The 17,978-nt window shown below is 40.6% G+C and overlaps 1 protein-coding gene across 10 annotated transcripts in view; it reads right to left on the bottom strand.

Moving 5' to 3' along the window:
* The window catches only part of NFYC (nuclear transcription factor Y subunit gamma), a 109,192-nt gene that overhangs the window by 15,595 nt on the left and 75,619 nt on the right, over positions 1-17,978 (bottom strand). For all 10 annotated transcript variants that reach the window (XM_050799089.1, XM_050799070.1, XM_050799079.1 and 7 more), the window contains 4 exons: positions 17,302-17,414; positions 8,625-8,696; positions 6,498-6,611; positions 2,656-2,751 (listed from right to left, as the gene is read on the bottom strand). In XM_050799089.1, the coding sequence (XP_050655046.1) occupies positions 2,656-2,751; positions 6,498-6,611; positions 8,625-8,696; positions 17,302-17,406 (387 nt within the window). In that variant the 5' untranslated portion in view covers positions 17,407-17,414. The remainder of the gene's footprint in view (positions 1-2,655; positions 2,752-6,497; positions 6,612-8,624; positions 8,697-17,301; positions 17,415-17,978) is intronic.

Raw genomic sequence — 17,978 nt, 5'->3', positions numbered from 1 at the left:
CCTTTAAAAACCCCTTCCAGAACCCAAAATACCTCTTGCCAAAAACTGTGAGAGCAGGTAAAGAGCTCCTCCTATGCTGCTTACTAAATCCTCTTAAACTGTTTATGAACTAGACAATATCTAGGATGCTGTGAGAATCAAGTGGAGGCACCTAGGTTTGTGTTGTTAGGACAAGGCACAACTGTTCTCAAATCAATGAAATGGAAGAAGGCATATCTAAGGCTCTTCTGCATTATGAAGACTCATTCTGCCAGTGGAAGTCAAGCTAGCAAGGAAATGATTATGCTTGGTTTAAAGAAATGGGTGAAAAGATAATGACATTTCAATGGGCAGGAACTTTCAACTCATAGCTTTAGTGGGGCAGAAGTCAGGCCTCACCTACCTACTACTTTCAAATAATCTTTACTTGCTTCTCTGAAGAACAAGCGAAACTCCCAAGCATCTTTGAGAAGTCAGGGCCTAGGACTCACAATTCAATATTTCTGGCTAGTTCCTTATCCCAGCAGTGGGAGGTTGTCCCAAGTGGTAGAACAATCGTTTAATGACTGGATCAATCCAGAATGGGGCACTTGCTCAACTTTAGAGTGGCCTCCCCAACTAGAGGGCTTGCTCTTGGAATCTTTTCAGAAGCTGAGACTGATGAACAGTGCCAGAGAAGAGCAGCATCGCATCCTAGGGTCATCTCTACAGTGTTGTGCAGTCAGCCCTGACTGGAAAAAAGTACATTCTTTTTAGCAGCAAGAGTGAACTGCTGCCTCCTTCGGAAAGGGTGGGTTTTGGAGAGTAGGCGTTTTAAAGGACTTCAGGAGGTGCCAGCCAATTTGGAGCCTGGGAAAACTTCGTGTCTACAGAGGATTAAAAATGCTATCTTAGAATTTCAGGCCAGCTTTCAGCAATCTCAACCTTTCAAAGGCCAGGCAGCAGCTGTCCCGAATACGATGCCAATCAATGGCTTGAACACCTACAAAGAACTAAATCCAAGCAACAAGAAGCTGTTTCAGCTAAACACACTTTAAAAGCAGATGGATCACAGCATTTCGAGTCTGGCTAAGATGGAATAAGGAGCTGTGTGACACCCCGAGAGACCCAGAAGCACTGAGGAATTTGAAGGAACTGACAGGATGTGACCCTTCTCTCCAGCCAGTGTATTCAGCAGGCAGCCCATAGAAAACAAGGACTTAGCACAATGAGAGTGAGCAAGGCCTGATTTCATCACAGAGTTCACCATCTTGTTTTAAAGGGGGCTTCTGATAGACAAAAGGAGAAAACAATTTCAACAAGGAAAGCAGGTATATGATACTCTCTGTTCTGAAGGAAGAGAAATGGCCTGAGTTCTTGTTGCTGTGACTGCTTAGAGAGGAGGGAAGGACCCCCAAGAGGAGGAATTGAGCCTGTGGGCACAAACCTGCAATGTTTCAAAGCCGATGCGTAGCTGGGGACGACCGTGGCAGCCTGCCGCTGTAAACATCCGACTGAAAGCTCCTCTGAACACCTTACAGCTTCCAGTCAAGGATGTTTACAGTAGCGAAGACTGCCCAGAAAGAACGGAGACGCAGTAAGGCACACCCTACTCTAGTAAGGAGGTGACAGAGGGCTTGCTAATCCGAAGGCCCTCATGCAGGGTCAGAATTACAAATGTTGATTAGGATGCCACTTCTCCTAGACTTTCTCTGGCTGGCTATTAATACAGGCTGGGATGGGGAGAATGGTTGTCACTGAATGACTACTTCTAAGGATAATATACTATGAAATAATTCATTAAAAATAAAGTTTCATATAACAAAGCAAGCAGCACAAGGCCCAGCTTTGCTCCTGTGAGATTCTGCCACTATTTCCCAAGCGTCTCTACTACACCTAGTGAATCATGCAATCTGCATGCTTAAAACAATGAGCTCTAAAGGACAGAGGTCTATTACAATCACAATTAAGAGCTATAGGCACCCAAGGTGCTGAAAAAACAACTAGTGTGACCTTTGGAGAGGGGCAGGCAGAAGAGAGGGGAAGGGAGACATTCACATTCTTTCTTGTGATTGCTTGGAAAACAGCTCAAGTGGTGGTTCTCAAATCTGGTTGCACATTAAAAGCATCCAGAGAGTTTTAAAAGGTACTGATGCCTGGGCTCCATCATGAGATTCTGATTCAGCTGATGTGGGGTACAGCCTGGGTGCTGATATTTTTAAAACCCCAACAGGTGATTCTAGTGCGTAGTCAGGGCACTATATAAAGATATAAAGAACCACAACATAAAGGATGAGAAAACACAGTCCATTCACTCCAAATACCACTGTGCACACAGAGAAGCTGTTTCTTAAAAATCTAAAATCTATAACTTTCTGGGAATATTCTTCCATCCCAGATGAAGAGCTCTGATAGACTTCCTAAGATACCTTGAAATGAGCTTCACTTTACCATTTGTAACTAAAGTCTTTCATTTTCATTTTGTCTATTTTCACTGAAACACCACTTCAGAGGCACTGAGTTAAAAGTATCCAGAAATGAGTAACAGAAGGATATGTTCAGAATGAATCTGGTCTAGAAACGAGGAGCAAAAGGAATAGCAAATGACTTGTGCTGAGAGACGAGAAGGAGCGTATCTGACACCAGTATGCAAAGTGCTCTTCAGTCAGCAGCAACTGCAATGCCTTCACAGCTCACCTGACGCTTTGGAGGTTTCAATTCATCTCTTGGAACAATATCGATGAGAAAATCAAACTGATCAAATTTTGTAATTGCCATGGCGATATCATTTCTCTGTAACAAAGAAAAGTGGTGTGAAAAATTAGCCTGGGGAGAAACTAGTTCACTTGGCTTTATACCTCCAAGTAAGGTAAGATGAGTTTTAAGCCAAACTAAACACCCATGGGCAAGTCTACAGCTGAAATAAGCACAGCCAAACTCATATACTTTAAATGATCAGACCTGGTGGACAATCATCAACAAAAAAGAAAGAGATACATGTAACTCACACTCTAAAATGGGATATCTGAGCCTCCAACCACTGCTACTCCTGCTTGATCCTCTCCCCGCGATTTTTAAATTATAAACTTAGTAATCTCAATTAGTAGGTTTCTGGTCATTCTGTGGGTTAGCAAAGTTAGGTTTATAATCCTTTTAAGGCCCTAAATAATATTTTCCCTTTGGTTCACAAGTAGTTATAATCTATTTTGGATTTCTTAGGTAAAATCCTAATTCAACAACTTTTTGCAACATTTTCAAGTCACTGGATCTGTATACACTAAGTTCTCACAAGCTACGGTTTTTATTTGGGAATTCCCAATTGCAATGCTTAAACCATGGGTTTATCATTGCAGTTTTGAATTCCCAAATAAAAACCGTAGCTTATGAGAATTCTGGTATTCATAGTCTGTGCTATGAACAGCAGCAGGAGAGGTCAGACAACATAGGAGTCAGATGGCTAATGATACTGAAACCAAGACCTGCTCTAATGGGGGTTTCTCTCCAAGTGTGATACTTCCTTTCTTTGAATAATAAAATTAAAAGATTTTTACTAAAACCCAACATATTATGTATGTTAAGATCTGTGTACTTTACTAAAGATTTAAAGCAAAAGGAAAAACAATAAGAAAAAACACTGAACTCTAGTGAATGATATGCATGTTAAAGTATTTGGGCAAAGTAAACTTTACAATGCACTTAAAAACAGACTACTTGGAAGGATGGATAGAGGGATAAATAGATATGGGAATAAAATAAGCATAGTAAAATGTTTATGGTAGAATCTAGGTTGTAAGTTTACAGGTATTCACTGTAAACTTTGCTTATGTTTGAAATTTTTTATAATAAAATGCTGGGGAAAATGTCAACATACTAACAGAAATCCTTAGCAAACTCTATATACCACACCTTAAAAGGTGACTCATCAGACAAAACAGGAGAGGATGGAAATTTTCTTTTTTTTTCTTTCCCTTGTATCTGTGATGGCCCCAAGCCTCTGAAATGCAAAACTCTAATCCACCCTTCTTGCCAACCACCGGCTTGATGATAAACCCTTCCAACAGAAGCAGGGCCCATCTTAAGACTGCCAGGACTCATTTAAGATGACTACAATATAGTGTCGCATTTTTTGATGTCACCTACTCAATCTATCTAAATGGCTCATTTACCGATGGAATAAGAGGAAAAAGAAAAATAATAAACATCTCCAACATATAATGTTCTAGAGTATTTTGGAAACATAGATATGCTTAAGTTGGTCTTCCTAAAATTTTTACTTTGCTTTTTAAATTCCCTGAGGCAGGAGAATTGCTTGAGCCAGGAGTTTCAAGACCAGCTCTGGGCAACATAGGAAGGCCTCATCTCTACCACAACAACAAAAATTTTAAGCCAGATATGGTGGCACGCACCTGTAGTCTCAGCTACTTGGGAGGGTGAGGTGGGAGGATCACTTGAGCCCAGGAGGTCGAGGCTGCAGTGAGCTGTGATTGAGCCACTGCACTCCAGCCTAGGCCACAGAGTGAGACCCTGTCTCAAAAAATAAAAAAGGAATATAGAAAGTTCCTTCTAGCCCTTTCCAGTCAACATCCTTCCCCACACTCCCCTAAATCTGGGCATCCACAACTCTGATTTCTATCACCATAGGTGGTAGTAATAATGCATTGTATCATGCACTATGTAATTTTTTCCCTCTGGTTCCTTTTGTTAACATAGTATCTTTGAGATTTATCCATGTTGTATGGAGCAATGGTTTGTTTCTTTTTATTGCTGAGGAGGAATCCATTTCATTAATACCTCAGAATTTGTTTATATATTCCTATATTGATGGACACTTGAGTTGTTTCCAGTTTTGAGGTAGTATAAAGAAGGTTGTTAAGAGCATTTTTATATAAGAATGGCTACAGTTCTTTTGGGTACATACCTAGGAGTGAAATGGCTGGGTTACAGAGTAGGGGGATATGTTTATTACAAAGTGCCAAAAGTTTTTCAAAGTGACTGTGCCACTTTACATTCTGACCAGTAATATATGAGTTTCAGACACTCCACTTCCTCACCAACTGTGGTATTGTCAGTCTTTTTTATTTTAGGTATTCTAGTGGGTATAAACCAGTATCTCACTGCGGTTTTAATTTGTATTTCCCTGACAACTAATGATGTTGCACACCTTCTCATGGGTTTATTGGGCATTTGTTTATCTTTTTTTCTGAAGGTCTGTCCAAGTGTTTTGCCTTTTTTTTTTTTTTTTTGAGACAGAGTCTCACTCTCTCACCCAGGCTGGAGTGCAGTGGCTTGATCTCAGCTCACTGCAAGCTCTGCCTCCTGGGTTCAAGTCATTCTCCTGCCTCAGCCTCCCGAGCAGCTGGGACTACAAGAGCCCGCCACCACGCCCGGCTAATTTTTTATGTTTTTAGTAGAGATGGGGTTTCACTGTGTTGGCCGGGATGGTCTCGATCTCCTGACCTTATGATCCGCCCGTCTCGGCCTCCCAAAGTGCTGGGATTACAGGCATGAGCCACCGTGCCCGGCCACCTATTTTATTTTCTAATCTGAATTGATCTTGAAGGGAGTTTTAACTGGATCTCTCTGGATCCACAGACTAACTTCAAGGCAGCATAAATTCTGTGACTTCAACATGCATATCATTTATTGGAGTTCAGTATTTTTTCCTTTTTTTGCTTTAAAACTTTCATATAGTAATGTACACAAATCCTAACTTTAAGCTGCATTGACAAGCTGTACTAGAACGAAGGCTTCCCACAGATAAGGATTTTTGTCTGTTTTGTGTATCGTTAATCCCCAGAGCCTAGAGAAGTGCCTGGCACACATTGTGGGTGTTCAGTTAAGTATTTTTAGAATAAATGAATAAACACATGTATTTTCTACTTTGCAGGTAAAGGGAAACAAGAAGAGAAAACAATTTATTTTCTTGGCTTCACTGTTAAAATAGTGCCACTGTTTTATACTTGTTACACCCTTCTTCTTGTATCTGGGAAACCTTTCCTCTAAAAGCCAGGGCTTGGCTATAGGGTGAGGGTTTCTAGAGTCAATGACCAAGGGCTCTGCATACAGTATGTATGTGGATTTGCTGGGTTAAAATTAAAATTAAAAAAAAAAGAAGAAGAAGAAGAAGAGGACTCCCAGGAAGGCAGACAAGGAACAAAACGCCTAATGAAGCTAGTGAGACCGCTAATACTTCCTGGAACCGTCCTTTCCTGGAATCTCTCAAGGCTCCCAAGCAGAAGTTGTTTACGTCTGGAAACAGATAAATACTCTATCACTTGAGCCTCTGTTTATAGTGAGGGCTCACCAAGGGAAAAGAGTTCAGTCACTAAGCTGTGAAAACCAGGAGAGAATTAAGATTTTTGGTGGAGAAACACAATCACCATGGCTAGAAAATATGTCTGCCTCCCAACAGTGGAGATGCCAATTACATGTCAGCTTGATAGAGGCCTAAAGAACAATCTTTGGTCCAAAGCCACGCAGGAGAACAGGCAAAGGTGGCTGCTTACCCCAGTTTTCCTAATCTAAGTCTGCAATAATACCTGTAGAGTCCGGCGCTTGTTATCTTCTGTGTGAATCCAGGCTCGAAGAGTCAACTCTGTGATAAAAATCTGGGCTGCCTTGGCAAAGAGTACAGGCGCTTCTGCACTGATCATCTGTAACAGACACAGGCCCTCCCTGTCAATCACCAGCAAGTCATTCAAACCAGTCTGTCTCTTGCCTCATTGCCTGGCATGGGACTATGGGGCAAGGGTCAAAAAATGAGGTGGTATGCTCAAGAGATTCCAAGGTAAAATAAATTCATGAGTAGGAATAAAGCAGGGAACAGGGAGAAAGAATACTTATTTAGCACCTACCATGTGCCAAACCTTGTGCAAGGTGCTTTCTTACCCTTATAATAGCCTTTCAAAGAAACTAGGGTTTAAGAGAGATGAAGTGACTTGCCCATAGCCATAGAGCCAGTAAGTGGCAGGGTTTAGGTTCTAATCTAAGGAGAAACAATATGGAGAAGGAGAATGAGCTTGAAAGCCAATGGATTTGGGTAAAACTGCAGGCTTCCCATCCTTTTGGGCTTTGTTTTTCACACACTGAAAAAGAGGATAACCTTCCAGTTTTATTGTGGCAATCAAATGAGATAATATATGTACCCAGCACAGGACTTGGCACATAGGAAGTGCTCAAGCCATATAAACTTGATGTGTCTGATTTCAAAGTTGAAGCTCTTGGTCAAACAAGGTTCTAAACCTTTGGTGAGGTAGTCTGTGCAGGCTACAATCACAGAAAGAGCTCTGGAGTTAAAGCAGCAGCAGATGGGAAATGCGATCTTGGTCCTAGCACTCTGGGTGAGTCACTTAACCTCTTTGTGTCTATTTCCATTATCTGTAAAACGGAACTGATAATTCTTGTTATATCAAATCTCACAGGGCTACTGTGAGGAAGAAAGGAGCTAATAAAAAGGAAAATTGCTATCAATTGTTAGCTTTCTGTGAAAATACAAAAGACTATTAATTTTGAGTGGTAAAGAGACAGAGTTCCTCTTTCTCTGAGATCTATAATGGAGATGGACTCCTAGGAATACAGAAATGGCCAAGCCCAAGCAAACCCTCTCACAAGTGTTATTCATGTAAAAGAAACTCACAGATCAAAAAGTTAGAGCAGGTTGAATATCATTATCAAAAATTTCTTAAGAGTTCAGATCAACAAACTATATAAGATGCTAAGATGATGGCATGTCCTGTTGACTTGATGATACACGTATATGCTACACTGTGAAAGGAACTGTGAGATACCGGCTGGGCATGGTGGCTCATGCCTAATCCTAGCACTTTGGGAGGCCGAGGCTGGAGGACTGCTTGAGTCCAAGAGTTCGTGACTAGCCTGGGCAACACAGTGAGATCCTGTCCCCTGCTCCAAAAAAACATTAAAAATTAGCCAGGCATGATGGCATGTGCCTATAGTCCCAGCTACTTGGGAGGCTGAGGTGGGAAGATCACTTGAGCCTGGGAGGTAAAGGCTACAGTGAGCCATGATTATGCCACTGCCCTCCAGTCTGGGTGACAGAGTGAGACCCTGTCTCAAAAAGAAAGAAAAGGCCAGATGCGGTGGCTCACATCTGTAATCCCAGCACTTTGGGAGGCCAAGGCAAGCAGATCACCTGAGGTCGGGAGTTCAAGACCAGCCTGGCCAACATGGCGAAACCCCGTCTCTACAAAAAATACAAAAATTAGCTGGGTGTGATGGCAGGCGCCTGTAATCCCAGCTACTTGGGAGTCTGAGGCATGGGAATCGCCTGAACCTGGGAGGCAGAGGTTGCGGTGAGCCAAGCTCACACCACTGCACTCCAGCCTGGATAACAGAGTAAAACTCACAAAAAAAAAAAAAAAAAAAAAAAAAAAAAGAAAAAGAAAAAACAAAAACCAACAACTACTATTTTTTCAACATCTAAAAAACCCAGGATATCCTTAATTTTCAGGATGATCCATATAGTAACCAAAACTGCTCAATTTTGGCTCACTTAACAATTTTAAACAGGAATCAAATAACAAAGCAACAGACAGTAATTTTTTGTGTGTTCTTGTTTAATTAAACTTTGAGCTCTAGAGCAATGAACAATAACCTACCCATCACTCAGCTTCAATAAGAAATAATAAAAATGAATGTGAATTCACCTTCACATCTTCATCCAGTTTCATAATCTTCTTAATACGAGCCAATGGGAGTTCCTGCACTCGGAAGTCTTTCTGAAATGAACAACAAGAGATGCATAAATGGTGGGCACAATCAACAGTGTGGCAAAGCATGACAGGCAGCAGGAAGCACTCTGGCTTAATCCCTCTCTTCAGGAAGTCGGGAGAGGAGGTACAGATGAAATGAAGAAAATACAAGCTCCAGAGCAAAATTCTTCTTAACATATGCAGGTCTTCAAAGAATTAGTGGGCTTTAGAAAAAGCTTAGGATGGCCTCTAACAGTGCCCTCATGAAACGGAGCCCCAAGCAATATCTGTTTTTTTTGGTTTGTTTGTTTTCGTCAGCACATAAAGGGACATTATGAGCGCCTTCACTTTTTTTCCAAGTAAGTTTACCAGTCTGCAATATGCAGATTAAAATGAGATTTCTCAGGGTTATTCCTCTAAAGTTCCAGTTCTTTCTTCCATTCAGTGATAAACTGTAACAGTAACGCCGGGGCACTTGACCACAGTGACCCACAGTTCTTCACAGCTGACAGTGGCTATTTCTGATATTTGCACTAACTTGTCAACAGAAATTGGGGAGGAGAGCTCCTTTCCCATCACAGTAGCAATGGCCTTGTCTCCAAAATTTGTTTCAAGTGGGGGTAGAGGAGTACAGAAAAAGGATGAGAGTGAATTTATCAGCTGCCTTTTAGGAACAGCTGTGTTATTTTTTCTTAAACAAGCCTGGAGTGGGGGAGGACCATATAACTTCACTGTGGATATAATTTAGTAAAGGGCTTTTGACCAGCACTACTCAATAATTTGAGATTTAAGCCCTTTTTTGTTTTATTTGGAAACTACTGGTATTTAAACGCATGCCCAATGATGGATGCAATTCTAGGAAAAAAATCAATTTTGAGTTTCTGAGCTGCAATGAAGAGAAAGGTGCAAAGGCAGATATTAGCTAAAATCAGCAAAATCTCTACTTGGACTAGGTGTCAAATGATTGACTCTATAAGTGGTCTGAAATATGACTCACTAAACCCAATATGCTCACCTGGAAATTTGCATCATCACATTATGGAAGCAGCAGCTATTATTTGAGATTAGATGTAATTAACAAGCATAAGTGAAGTTTCTTTTCCAAGACCAACAGAAAATCTCAAATATATGTCAAAAAAGTTATTTTGGAAAACCATCAACAGTCTTCCCAGAACCTATTTTACGATTACAGAAAGAAGAGAATCTATTAGGATAAAATGTACACCAAGACATCTAATTTTTCCACGCAAACCCAACAAGCTGCTTGGCTACCACTCTGCTCTACAAACTTCAAACACCAATTTTTCATCTTTTCCTTTTCCAAATTAGGTATCAACATTTTCCATGAAGCCTCTACTAAAACTAACCCTGGAGTAACGGGGACTTAGAAGTTCAGTTTATTAAAATTTCAACAAAAGGAAATAGTAGCACAGATTCATTCTATTCTTGTTTTTCCCCTTGCTCTTTCACTTACTGATTCAAGCAACTCAACAGATAGTAAATGTAAGATACCTACTACTATGCAAAAATACACATGTAGGCCAGGCACGGTGGCTCATGCCTGTAATCCCAGCACTCTGGGAGGCTGAGATGGGAGAATTGCTTGAGGCCAGGAGTTTGAGACCAGCCTGGTCAACATAGTGAGACCCCATTACTATTTAAAAAAGAAAGAAAGAAAAAATACACATCTACTCCTACCTTTGAAAAGCATGTGGTTTGTCAGAGACAGTCACATGAAAACATTATGATCCCCTATCCAAAACTGGAAGGGAGGGATATAAAATCCCACGGGGACACAAAGAAGGACACGTTGCTAGGGACAGCTAGCAATGTGGGGCTGGAGGGAGAGTGAGGGATTGGAAATGTTCCACAAAGGGGATGACATCTGAACTGTGTCTAAGGGATTCTGGGAATTTGCCTGTTGAAAAAGTATGAGAATGTTATTCAGACAGAACAACAAAGACAGAGATACAAAAAAATCATAGTCTATTTAAGTTTTAGATCTACGACCTGAGTACAGAGGGGAGAAGCAGGAAAGAGGATACTGGGTTGGAGCCAGATCCTTAAGAGATTTTTTTTAAAGTTTAATCCCAGAAATCAACCACTGGTCTTCCTTCTTGTGTGGCATATCACAGAAGATGATGACACTACACAGAAATGCCAAAGAGAATGCTAGGGATGATCATTCCTTTGGAAAGCCTCCCAGGCTGATACATACAGCACAAGATGATCATAGATTTAGCTCTCTTGCAAGTGTGCTCTCATTTGGCTTGGTTTTAAATATAATTTGTACAAGAATGTTCCATGATTACTGAACTAAAGCCCAAAGCTGATAAAAAAGACCTCTTTCCCCAAATGGAAAGAGTAAAATATTACTCCTTCAATTTCTATTCTTTAATCAAAAGCAACAAAAGTCAAGGATCAAGAGATCATTCCCGTCTTGCAGAGATGTAAAATGCGGCAGAAATTTATAATAAGCTCTGCTTTAATCTCCTTCCCAAAGCTTTTATTTGTGACAAACTATTTTTCCATGTTCCTGAAACCTTGAGATCTCAAGGAGCAGTGTGTAAAAGTGGATCTTGAGGTGTGTGTATGGTTCAACCCTGTTGACAATCACCCAGTTTTCTATTAATCCTATTGTAGCTTTCTAGTTACATGTAAGGATTTACCATAAGCTTGTTGGAAAGAGGAGGCCCTCTACAAACAGTAGACTGAGGCCCCCGAAACTTGGATTCATGCTCCCCACTTCACTGGCTACTATGTAACTGAAGGGAGTAACATTTAACTCCTTAACTCCTTCTCCTGATACTGATCCAACTGGAAGAACAGCTGACACATACTTTTTTCCCCCCTACTTTTGGGAGTTACATCAGTAAGGAGAAGAGCAGATTATCTTTCAGAACATTCTCATGCTCCTGACAACTACCAAAGAACTATGTTAAAAATGCTGTCATCTGAAACTGCTGCATTTCAAGACAAATTCAAAACTGAATTCACTCAATGAGAGTTTGGAGCCAAAGAAAAGTCAGCGGATCTTGGGCTGCACTAAAGAACATCCAGAGTTTCAAATAATAAAGAGAAATCTTTTCCAGGCCTACCCAGTCAGGCACTCTGGCAAGTCAAGATTCTCAACCCTTGTGAAAGCAATGATTCTCAATCTTGGGGCTGCACATTAGAATCACCTGAAAAGCTTTTGAAAAACAAGATGCCTGAGCTCTCTCCTGGAGACCAGCTGAATCAGGAACTCTAGGTCAGTGGTCCCCAACCTCAGGAACCAGTTTTGTGCAAGACAATTTTTCCAAGGATGGGCAGGGTGGGCATTAGATTCTCATAAGGAGTGTGCTACCTAGATCCCTCACACGTGCAGTTCACCATAGGGTTCACATTCCTATGAGAATCTAATGCCGCTGCTGATCTAACAGGAGGGGGAGCTCAAGCGGTAATGCTTGCTCACTGGCTACTGACCTCCTGCTGTGCAGCCCAGTTCCTAGGTTCCTAACAGGCCATGGACCCATACAGGTCTATGGCCCAGGGTCTGGGGACCCCTGCTCTAGTGGGTAGAGTACTGGCATCATGTTTTTTGAAAACTCCCCTGTGACTATGATCCAAGTGAGAGTTAAGGACTACTGCTTTATAGCCCTGCTACTCAAAGCAAGGTCCTTGGAGCAGCAATGGTATCACCTAGGAACTCAAAAGAAACAGAATCCCAGGTTCCGTTCCTAACCTACTAAATCAGCATCAATATTTTAAGAAGATCCTCCCTCATGTGGTTCATACAGACAATAAAGTTTGAGAAGCACTGCTCTACAGGATTGGCTCACACAGCACAGGTCCTGTTTTGTAACAGTCCACCAACCTTCACCACCAAGTTCTTGTTTAAACAGTTATCTGATTTGATTGTGATGTTAGAAATGTCATCACCCAATCAGAAGGCACTGAGGAATGAAAAGATGAAACTGCCAATTAAAAGAAAGTGACCTAGGCACTGAATTACAGTAAACTGAAGGCTGAATGGGATGTAAAGTAGTAAGTACAGAATTAGATTTTTCTTTTCGAAATTCAGTTTCGTTGCCCAACTGCCCCCAACTCACCTCCGTAAAGACAAAGTTAGCTTTCTCTTTCCTATTTTCAAAGAGGCCCAGTGGGGCAAAACTCAACATGAAGAAGTCTGTTACATATTGTTCCCAGAGCTCTGCTGTGCAGGAATATAGTATTTTACACAATCACTCCGGGAAACAATCATCTTGGTATGGTTTTTAATTAATTTCAATCCGAGCTGAACACCACCTGGATTTACAGACAATTACAGAGCTTTTAAGAGTCAAGAGAACAAGCTAAAATGAAAGATATAAATTGCTTTTACAGGACTCAGACCAAAAGGACTTGAGGCCAGTGTTTCCAACACATCATGAAATACATCATCTAGCAAACTTCAATTACTTCTTTTTGGAACAATTTGTGTCCCAGTCTGAGATCACACCTTATGAATATTCTCATAAGTTTTACTTATGATTGGGTAGTTTAAACATAAGGAATTTTCTTTTTTCTTTTTTTAATCTGTTAGATATTTTGAGGTGTCAACCTAAGAGGCTCTGACACATCTGAGGAAGTCTGGTTTTAAGTATTGTTGAGTTCTGGAAAGGCACAGGTTAAATGCTAAAATGTTTGGTCATGTTACACAGGCAGCAGCGCAGTCAGAGAAGCAGATGCCATCACGTGTTGTGCTTCTGAGAAGAGGGGAAAATAAGAGTCATACAAAGGGAAAAAAATTACCTTGACTTTACTGGATTGCATTCTTACACTCAAACATGGAACTGATATTGCTTTGCACTAAACCTGAAGTGGAGTCTAGTTTGTTCAGATATTTATTGTGCACCTACTATATGCCAGACATTGTTCTAAGCACCTGATATAAAAGACATAGCTTGGCAGAGGTCTAGGAGTCCCTTTCAAAAGTACATAGGAGAATTTTAATTAGTCACCAATACAAGAATGACTAAAGACAACTTCCTCTTTACTTTTCTTTCTCTTCACACACAAAACCTGAACCAAAACTGAATCCCTCAAAGTAATTCTCTTTTAACTTCCGATAGACTAAAAGTCTAAGTACTAAAATTTGGTCAGCATCATGATCAGCTTTGTTGGCAATCAAACTTGTAAACCAAGCAGGTTACAAATCAAAGCCCAGGGTCTTGAAGAGGTATTTGCACACTCATGTAACACAGTAGCACTATTCACAATAGCCAAGAGGTGGAACCAACCCAAATGTCCATTAACAGATGAACAGATAAACAAAATGTGGTATATACATACAACAGGGTATGATTCTGCCTTTAAAAAAAAGGATAGGCCAGACATGATGGCTCACATCTGTAATCCCAGTAATTTGGAGGGCCAAGGCAGGAGGACTGTTTGAGGCCAGGAATTTGAGACCAGCCTGGGCAACAGTGACACCTCCATCTCTACATAAGATTTTTTTTTAAATTAGCCAGGTCGGTGGTGCACAACTAGAGTCCTAGCTACTTGGGGGACTGAGGAGACAGGGTGCCTTGAGCCCAAGAGTTCAAGGCTACAGTGAGCTATAATCCTGCCACTGCACTCCAGCAAAGAACAAAAGAGTAAGACCCTGTCTCTTTAAAAAAGAAAAAAACAAAGGCCACTCATGGTGGCTAACACCTATAATCCCAGCACTTTGGGAGGCGGAGGTGGGAGGATTGCTTGAGCCCAGAAGTTTGAGATCAGCCAGGGTAATATGGTGGGACCCTGCCTCTACAGAAAAATACAAAAATTAGCTGGGTGTGGTGGCATGCACCTGTAGTCTCAGCTACTCAGGAGGCTGAGGCAGGAGGATTGCTTGAGCCTGAGAGGTCGAGGCTGCAGTGAGCCATAATTGTACCACTACACTCCAGCCTGGAAGACAGAGTGAGACTCTATCTCCAAAAAGGAAAAAAAAGAAAAAAGATAAAAAAGGAAGGACATCCTGTCACATGCTTCAACAGACATGCTAAGTGAAATAAGGTAAGACAAAAAGACAAATACATATGTTGTTCTGCTTACAATGGGGTTACATCCTGATAAAGCTATTGTAAGTTGAAAAGATCCTAAGTTGAAAATGCATTTACTACACCTAGCCTATCAAACATCATAGCTTAGCCTCGCCCACCTTAAATGTGCTCAGAACACTTACATTACCCTAAAGTTGGGCAAAATAATCTAACACAAACCCTATTTTATAGTAAAGTGTTGAGTATCTCATAATTTATTGAATAGTAGATTGAAAGTGAAAAACAGAATGGTTGAATGGGTACTCAAAGTACAACTGCTATTGAATGCACATCACTTTCTAACCACTGTAAAGTGGAAAAAACATTAAGTAGAATCATCGTAAGTAGGGGACTGTACGATATGATCCCATTTCTATGAGGTATCAAAAATAGTAAAATTCATAGAAATCAGAATGGTGGTTGTTTAGAGAGTGCACAGTTTCAGTACTGCAATATGAAAAAATTCTCAAGTTTCATAACAATGTGATTATACTTAACACTTCTGAACTGTACATTTAAAAATGGATAAGGGGCGAAATTTTATGTGTTGTTTTACTACAACTAAAAAAAAAAAAATCAAAGTCCAACAAAACAGAAAAGTTAAGTGCTGAGCTTAAACCTCCAGAGTTTATCTGGCCACTTGCCTAATCCTGGATTTATGCCTCTCGGCTCAAGCTGCGGCACAGACTTGCTCGATTGGCCTAGTCCCACCACACCCCAGGAGAGCATTCATTTTAGACCAAGCTGACCCCAGCACCAAAAGCTGATAAGCGTAATCATGAGATTATCCCCCTAAAATATGAACAAAACACCCCATTTCTGACTTTATAGTTTCATTTCTCCCTACCTTCTCTTTTATATCTGAGACAGTTTAGAAAACTACTACCTTAGACTGCAGAAGAGGAACAATGACTTTTCAGTGGAAATCCACTCTGAACCCAGGCCAGTCTGAGAAAGGCCAAGCCAAGTTCAACTGCTGAAAACTCTTCATATAAACAAATGTGACCCAGAGCTATATCCAAAACATGAATTACTTTTCATCCCTGAAGTCAGTGGGCATTTATCATAATAAGTTATTTCATTCCATTAATTACTTGGTTTATTAGCCTGTCTCATCAGAATATATGTTCCATGAGTGCAATGATCCTGTCTGTCTGGTTCAGTGCAATGATCCTGTCTGTCTGGTTCATTACCATATCCACAGTATCTAGCATAGCCTTAGTTGGTACATAATAAGTATTTGTTGAGTGAATGAATAAACTGACATTGTAACGTCAGAAGGTAAAGGTCACTAACCCTAAGCAACTGCAACATTAATTCTACATAAGGAAGGAATCCAGTGTCTGCTCTGCCAGGATACTAGTATTTCCAGGGCAGGAATGACATAGCCAACACAGGGAACTCCTTCAGTATGTACTAAAATGACACCTTAATGAACATTCTTCATTAAGGACATGACAACTGTATTATGAAAATACTCCAACTCTAACCTGCCTCACCTTCCACTACCACTCTCACACCACATACTTACTCCTTCCCTCAACCTCCACTAAACACACAGTAACCTTCAGGCACTCTGAATGTCTTGATGTTCCTCTAACTATAAGGCCCTCCCCACTGGGCCTCCATGCCTTTATGCATGCCCTTGTCTTTGCCCTCCCATCCTTCACATCTGGTGAACGCTTACTCATATTTTAAGACTCAACAAAAATGTTCCCTTTACTTAAACCCTTACCTAACTTAACCAGAAAGAAACAAGCACTATGTCCTTTGTGCTCCTTGACTTTTACTGCTTCAGGACTCATCGGTGTGCCTGATTCAGTAAGTACTTAATAAATACCTACTGACTAAATGAGTCTGGTTGTAATTACTAGATTGTAAGCTCCTCACAGGTCAAGGTTATATTTAATTATTGTGAGTCAGTAGTTCTCAACAGGGGATGATTTTTGCCCACAGGCACATTTCCCAATGTCTGGAGACATTTTTTGGTTGTCACAACTCGGGTAGGGGTGCTACTGGCATCTAGTGAATAGAGGCTAGGGGTGCTGCTAAACATGCTGTTATGCATAAGACAGCCCCTCAGAACAAAGAATTATCTAACCCAAACTGTCAATAATGCAGCTGTTGAGAAACAGTGATCAAAGTGTATCTTTTTAACACTTGGAAAGAGTTTCTGGCTCACAATAGATTTGTTGTTGAATAAATTGTCCAATAGTTTTTACCAAGTTCTAGAAATGTGGCAGGACCATTAAATCAGGCCTAAGAAATTGAGCTAGAGCTACAGAAGGAAGATGAGATCTCTGTTTTCCTACAAGTCCTAAAGGATATGCCTCACATTAAACTACCTCCAAGTCAAAGTATCCACTACACACCACATGCTTATGGAAGACCACTGAGATATAAAAGACACTCTTGCAGTTACCTCACAGAAGGCAAATGTTTTCATTTTCCTACCCACAGGTCAGGGATGAACTATGCCTCGTAAATGTGCTTGAAATTAAAAATGCTTTAGTCTGAGTTTTGGTTAATTTCCCATAGCCCTTATACTCTTTAAAAGTTTCTAATAAAAGTTTCTCATTCTTCCTCACCACTGTTAAATTCCGGATTTCTTCCATGACCCGAGGCCAGAATGACTGTAGGCTTTGCTGGGCATCACTGCTGCTAGTACCACCAAATCCTCCTTCTGTGGACATCGTGACAACTGAAAATAAACATATACATAAGACACATTAGAAACAATAAAGTCAGACTTTCTGTCCAGATTAGGCATTTGTATCTTTGTGGATGTTTTTATGAATCTATTCAATTTTTCAGTTTGATAAGGTATATAATTATACTAAAAAGATTTTAACACAGACTTACATCTTAAAAACATTGGTAGGAAAGTTTTTCCTTCTATCTAGCTTATACCATAGAGACTGCTAAAGAGCTCCAACTAGAAAATCAAAAGTTGCTAGAAATGTAAGCTGAAATCCTAATGTTAATCAAGGACTTTTAACTTCTTACATGGGTGTGGGGTGAGGAAAGTATTTTGTTGCCCTAGTCTAGCCCATAATTTTCAATGCCATTCACTCCAAAGCTTTTTCAAATTCTCTGTGGCTTCTCATACTCCATGCCACAGCCTTCAGCAAATTTTTATATTAAAAGTCCCCAGTGATTAGTACTGTACAGAAATGTAAACCCAGAGTCTTAAAAGATAAAAGCCAAGCTGGGCACAATGGCGCATGCCTGTGGTTCCAGCTACTCAGGAAGGTGAGGCAGGGAG

The sequence above is a fragment of the Macaca thibetana genome, chromosome 1 (assembly GCF_024542745.1).
Source record: "Macaca thibetana thibetana isolate TM-01 chromosome 1, ASM2454274v1, whole genome shotgun sequence".
Classification (NCBI taxonomy): domain Eukaryota; kingdom Metazoa; phylum Chordata; class Mammalia; order Primates; family Cercopithecidae; genus Macaca; species Macaca thibetana.
Note: the sequence above shows the minus strand (reverse complement) of the source record. Positions and strands in the feature narration are given on the sequence as shown.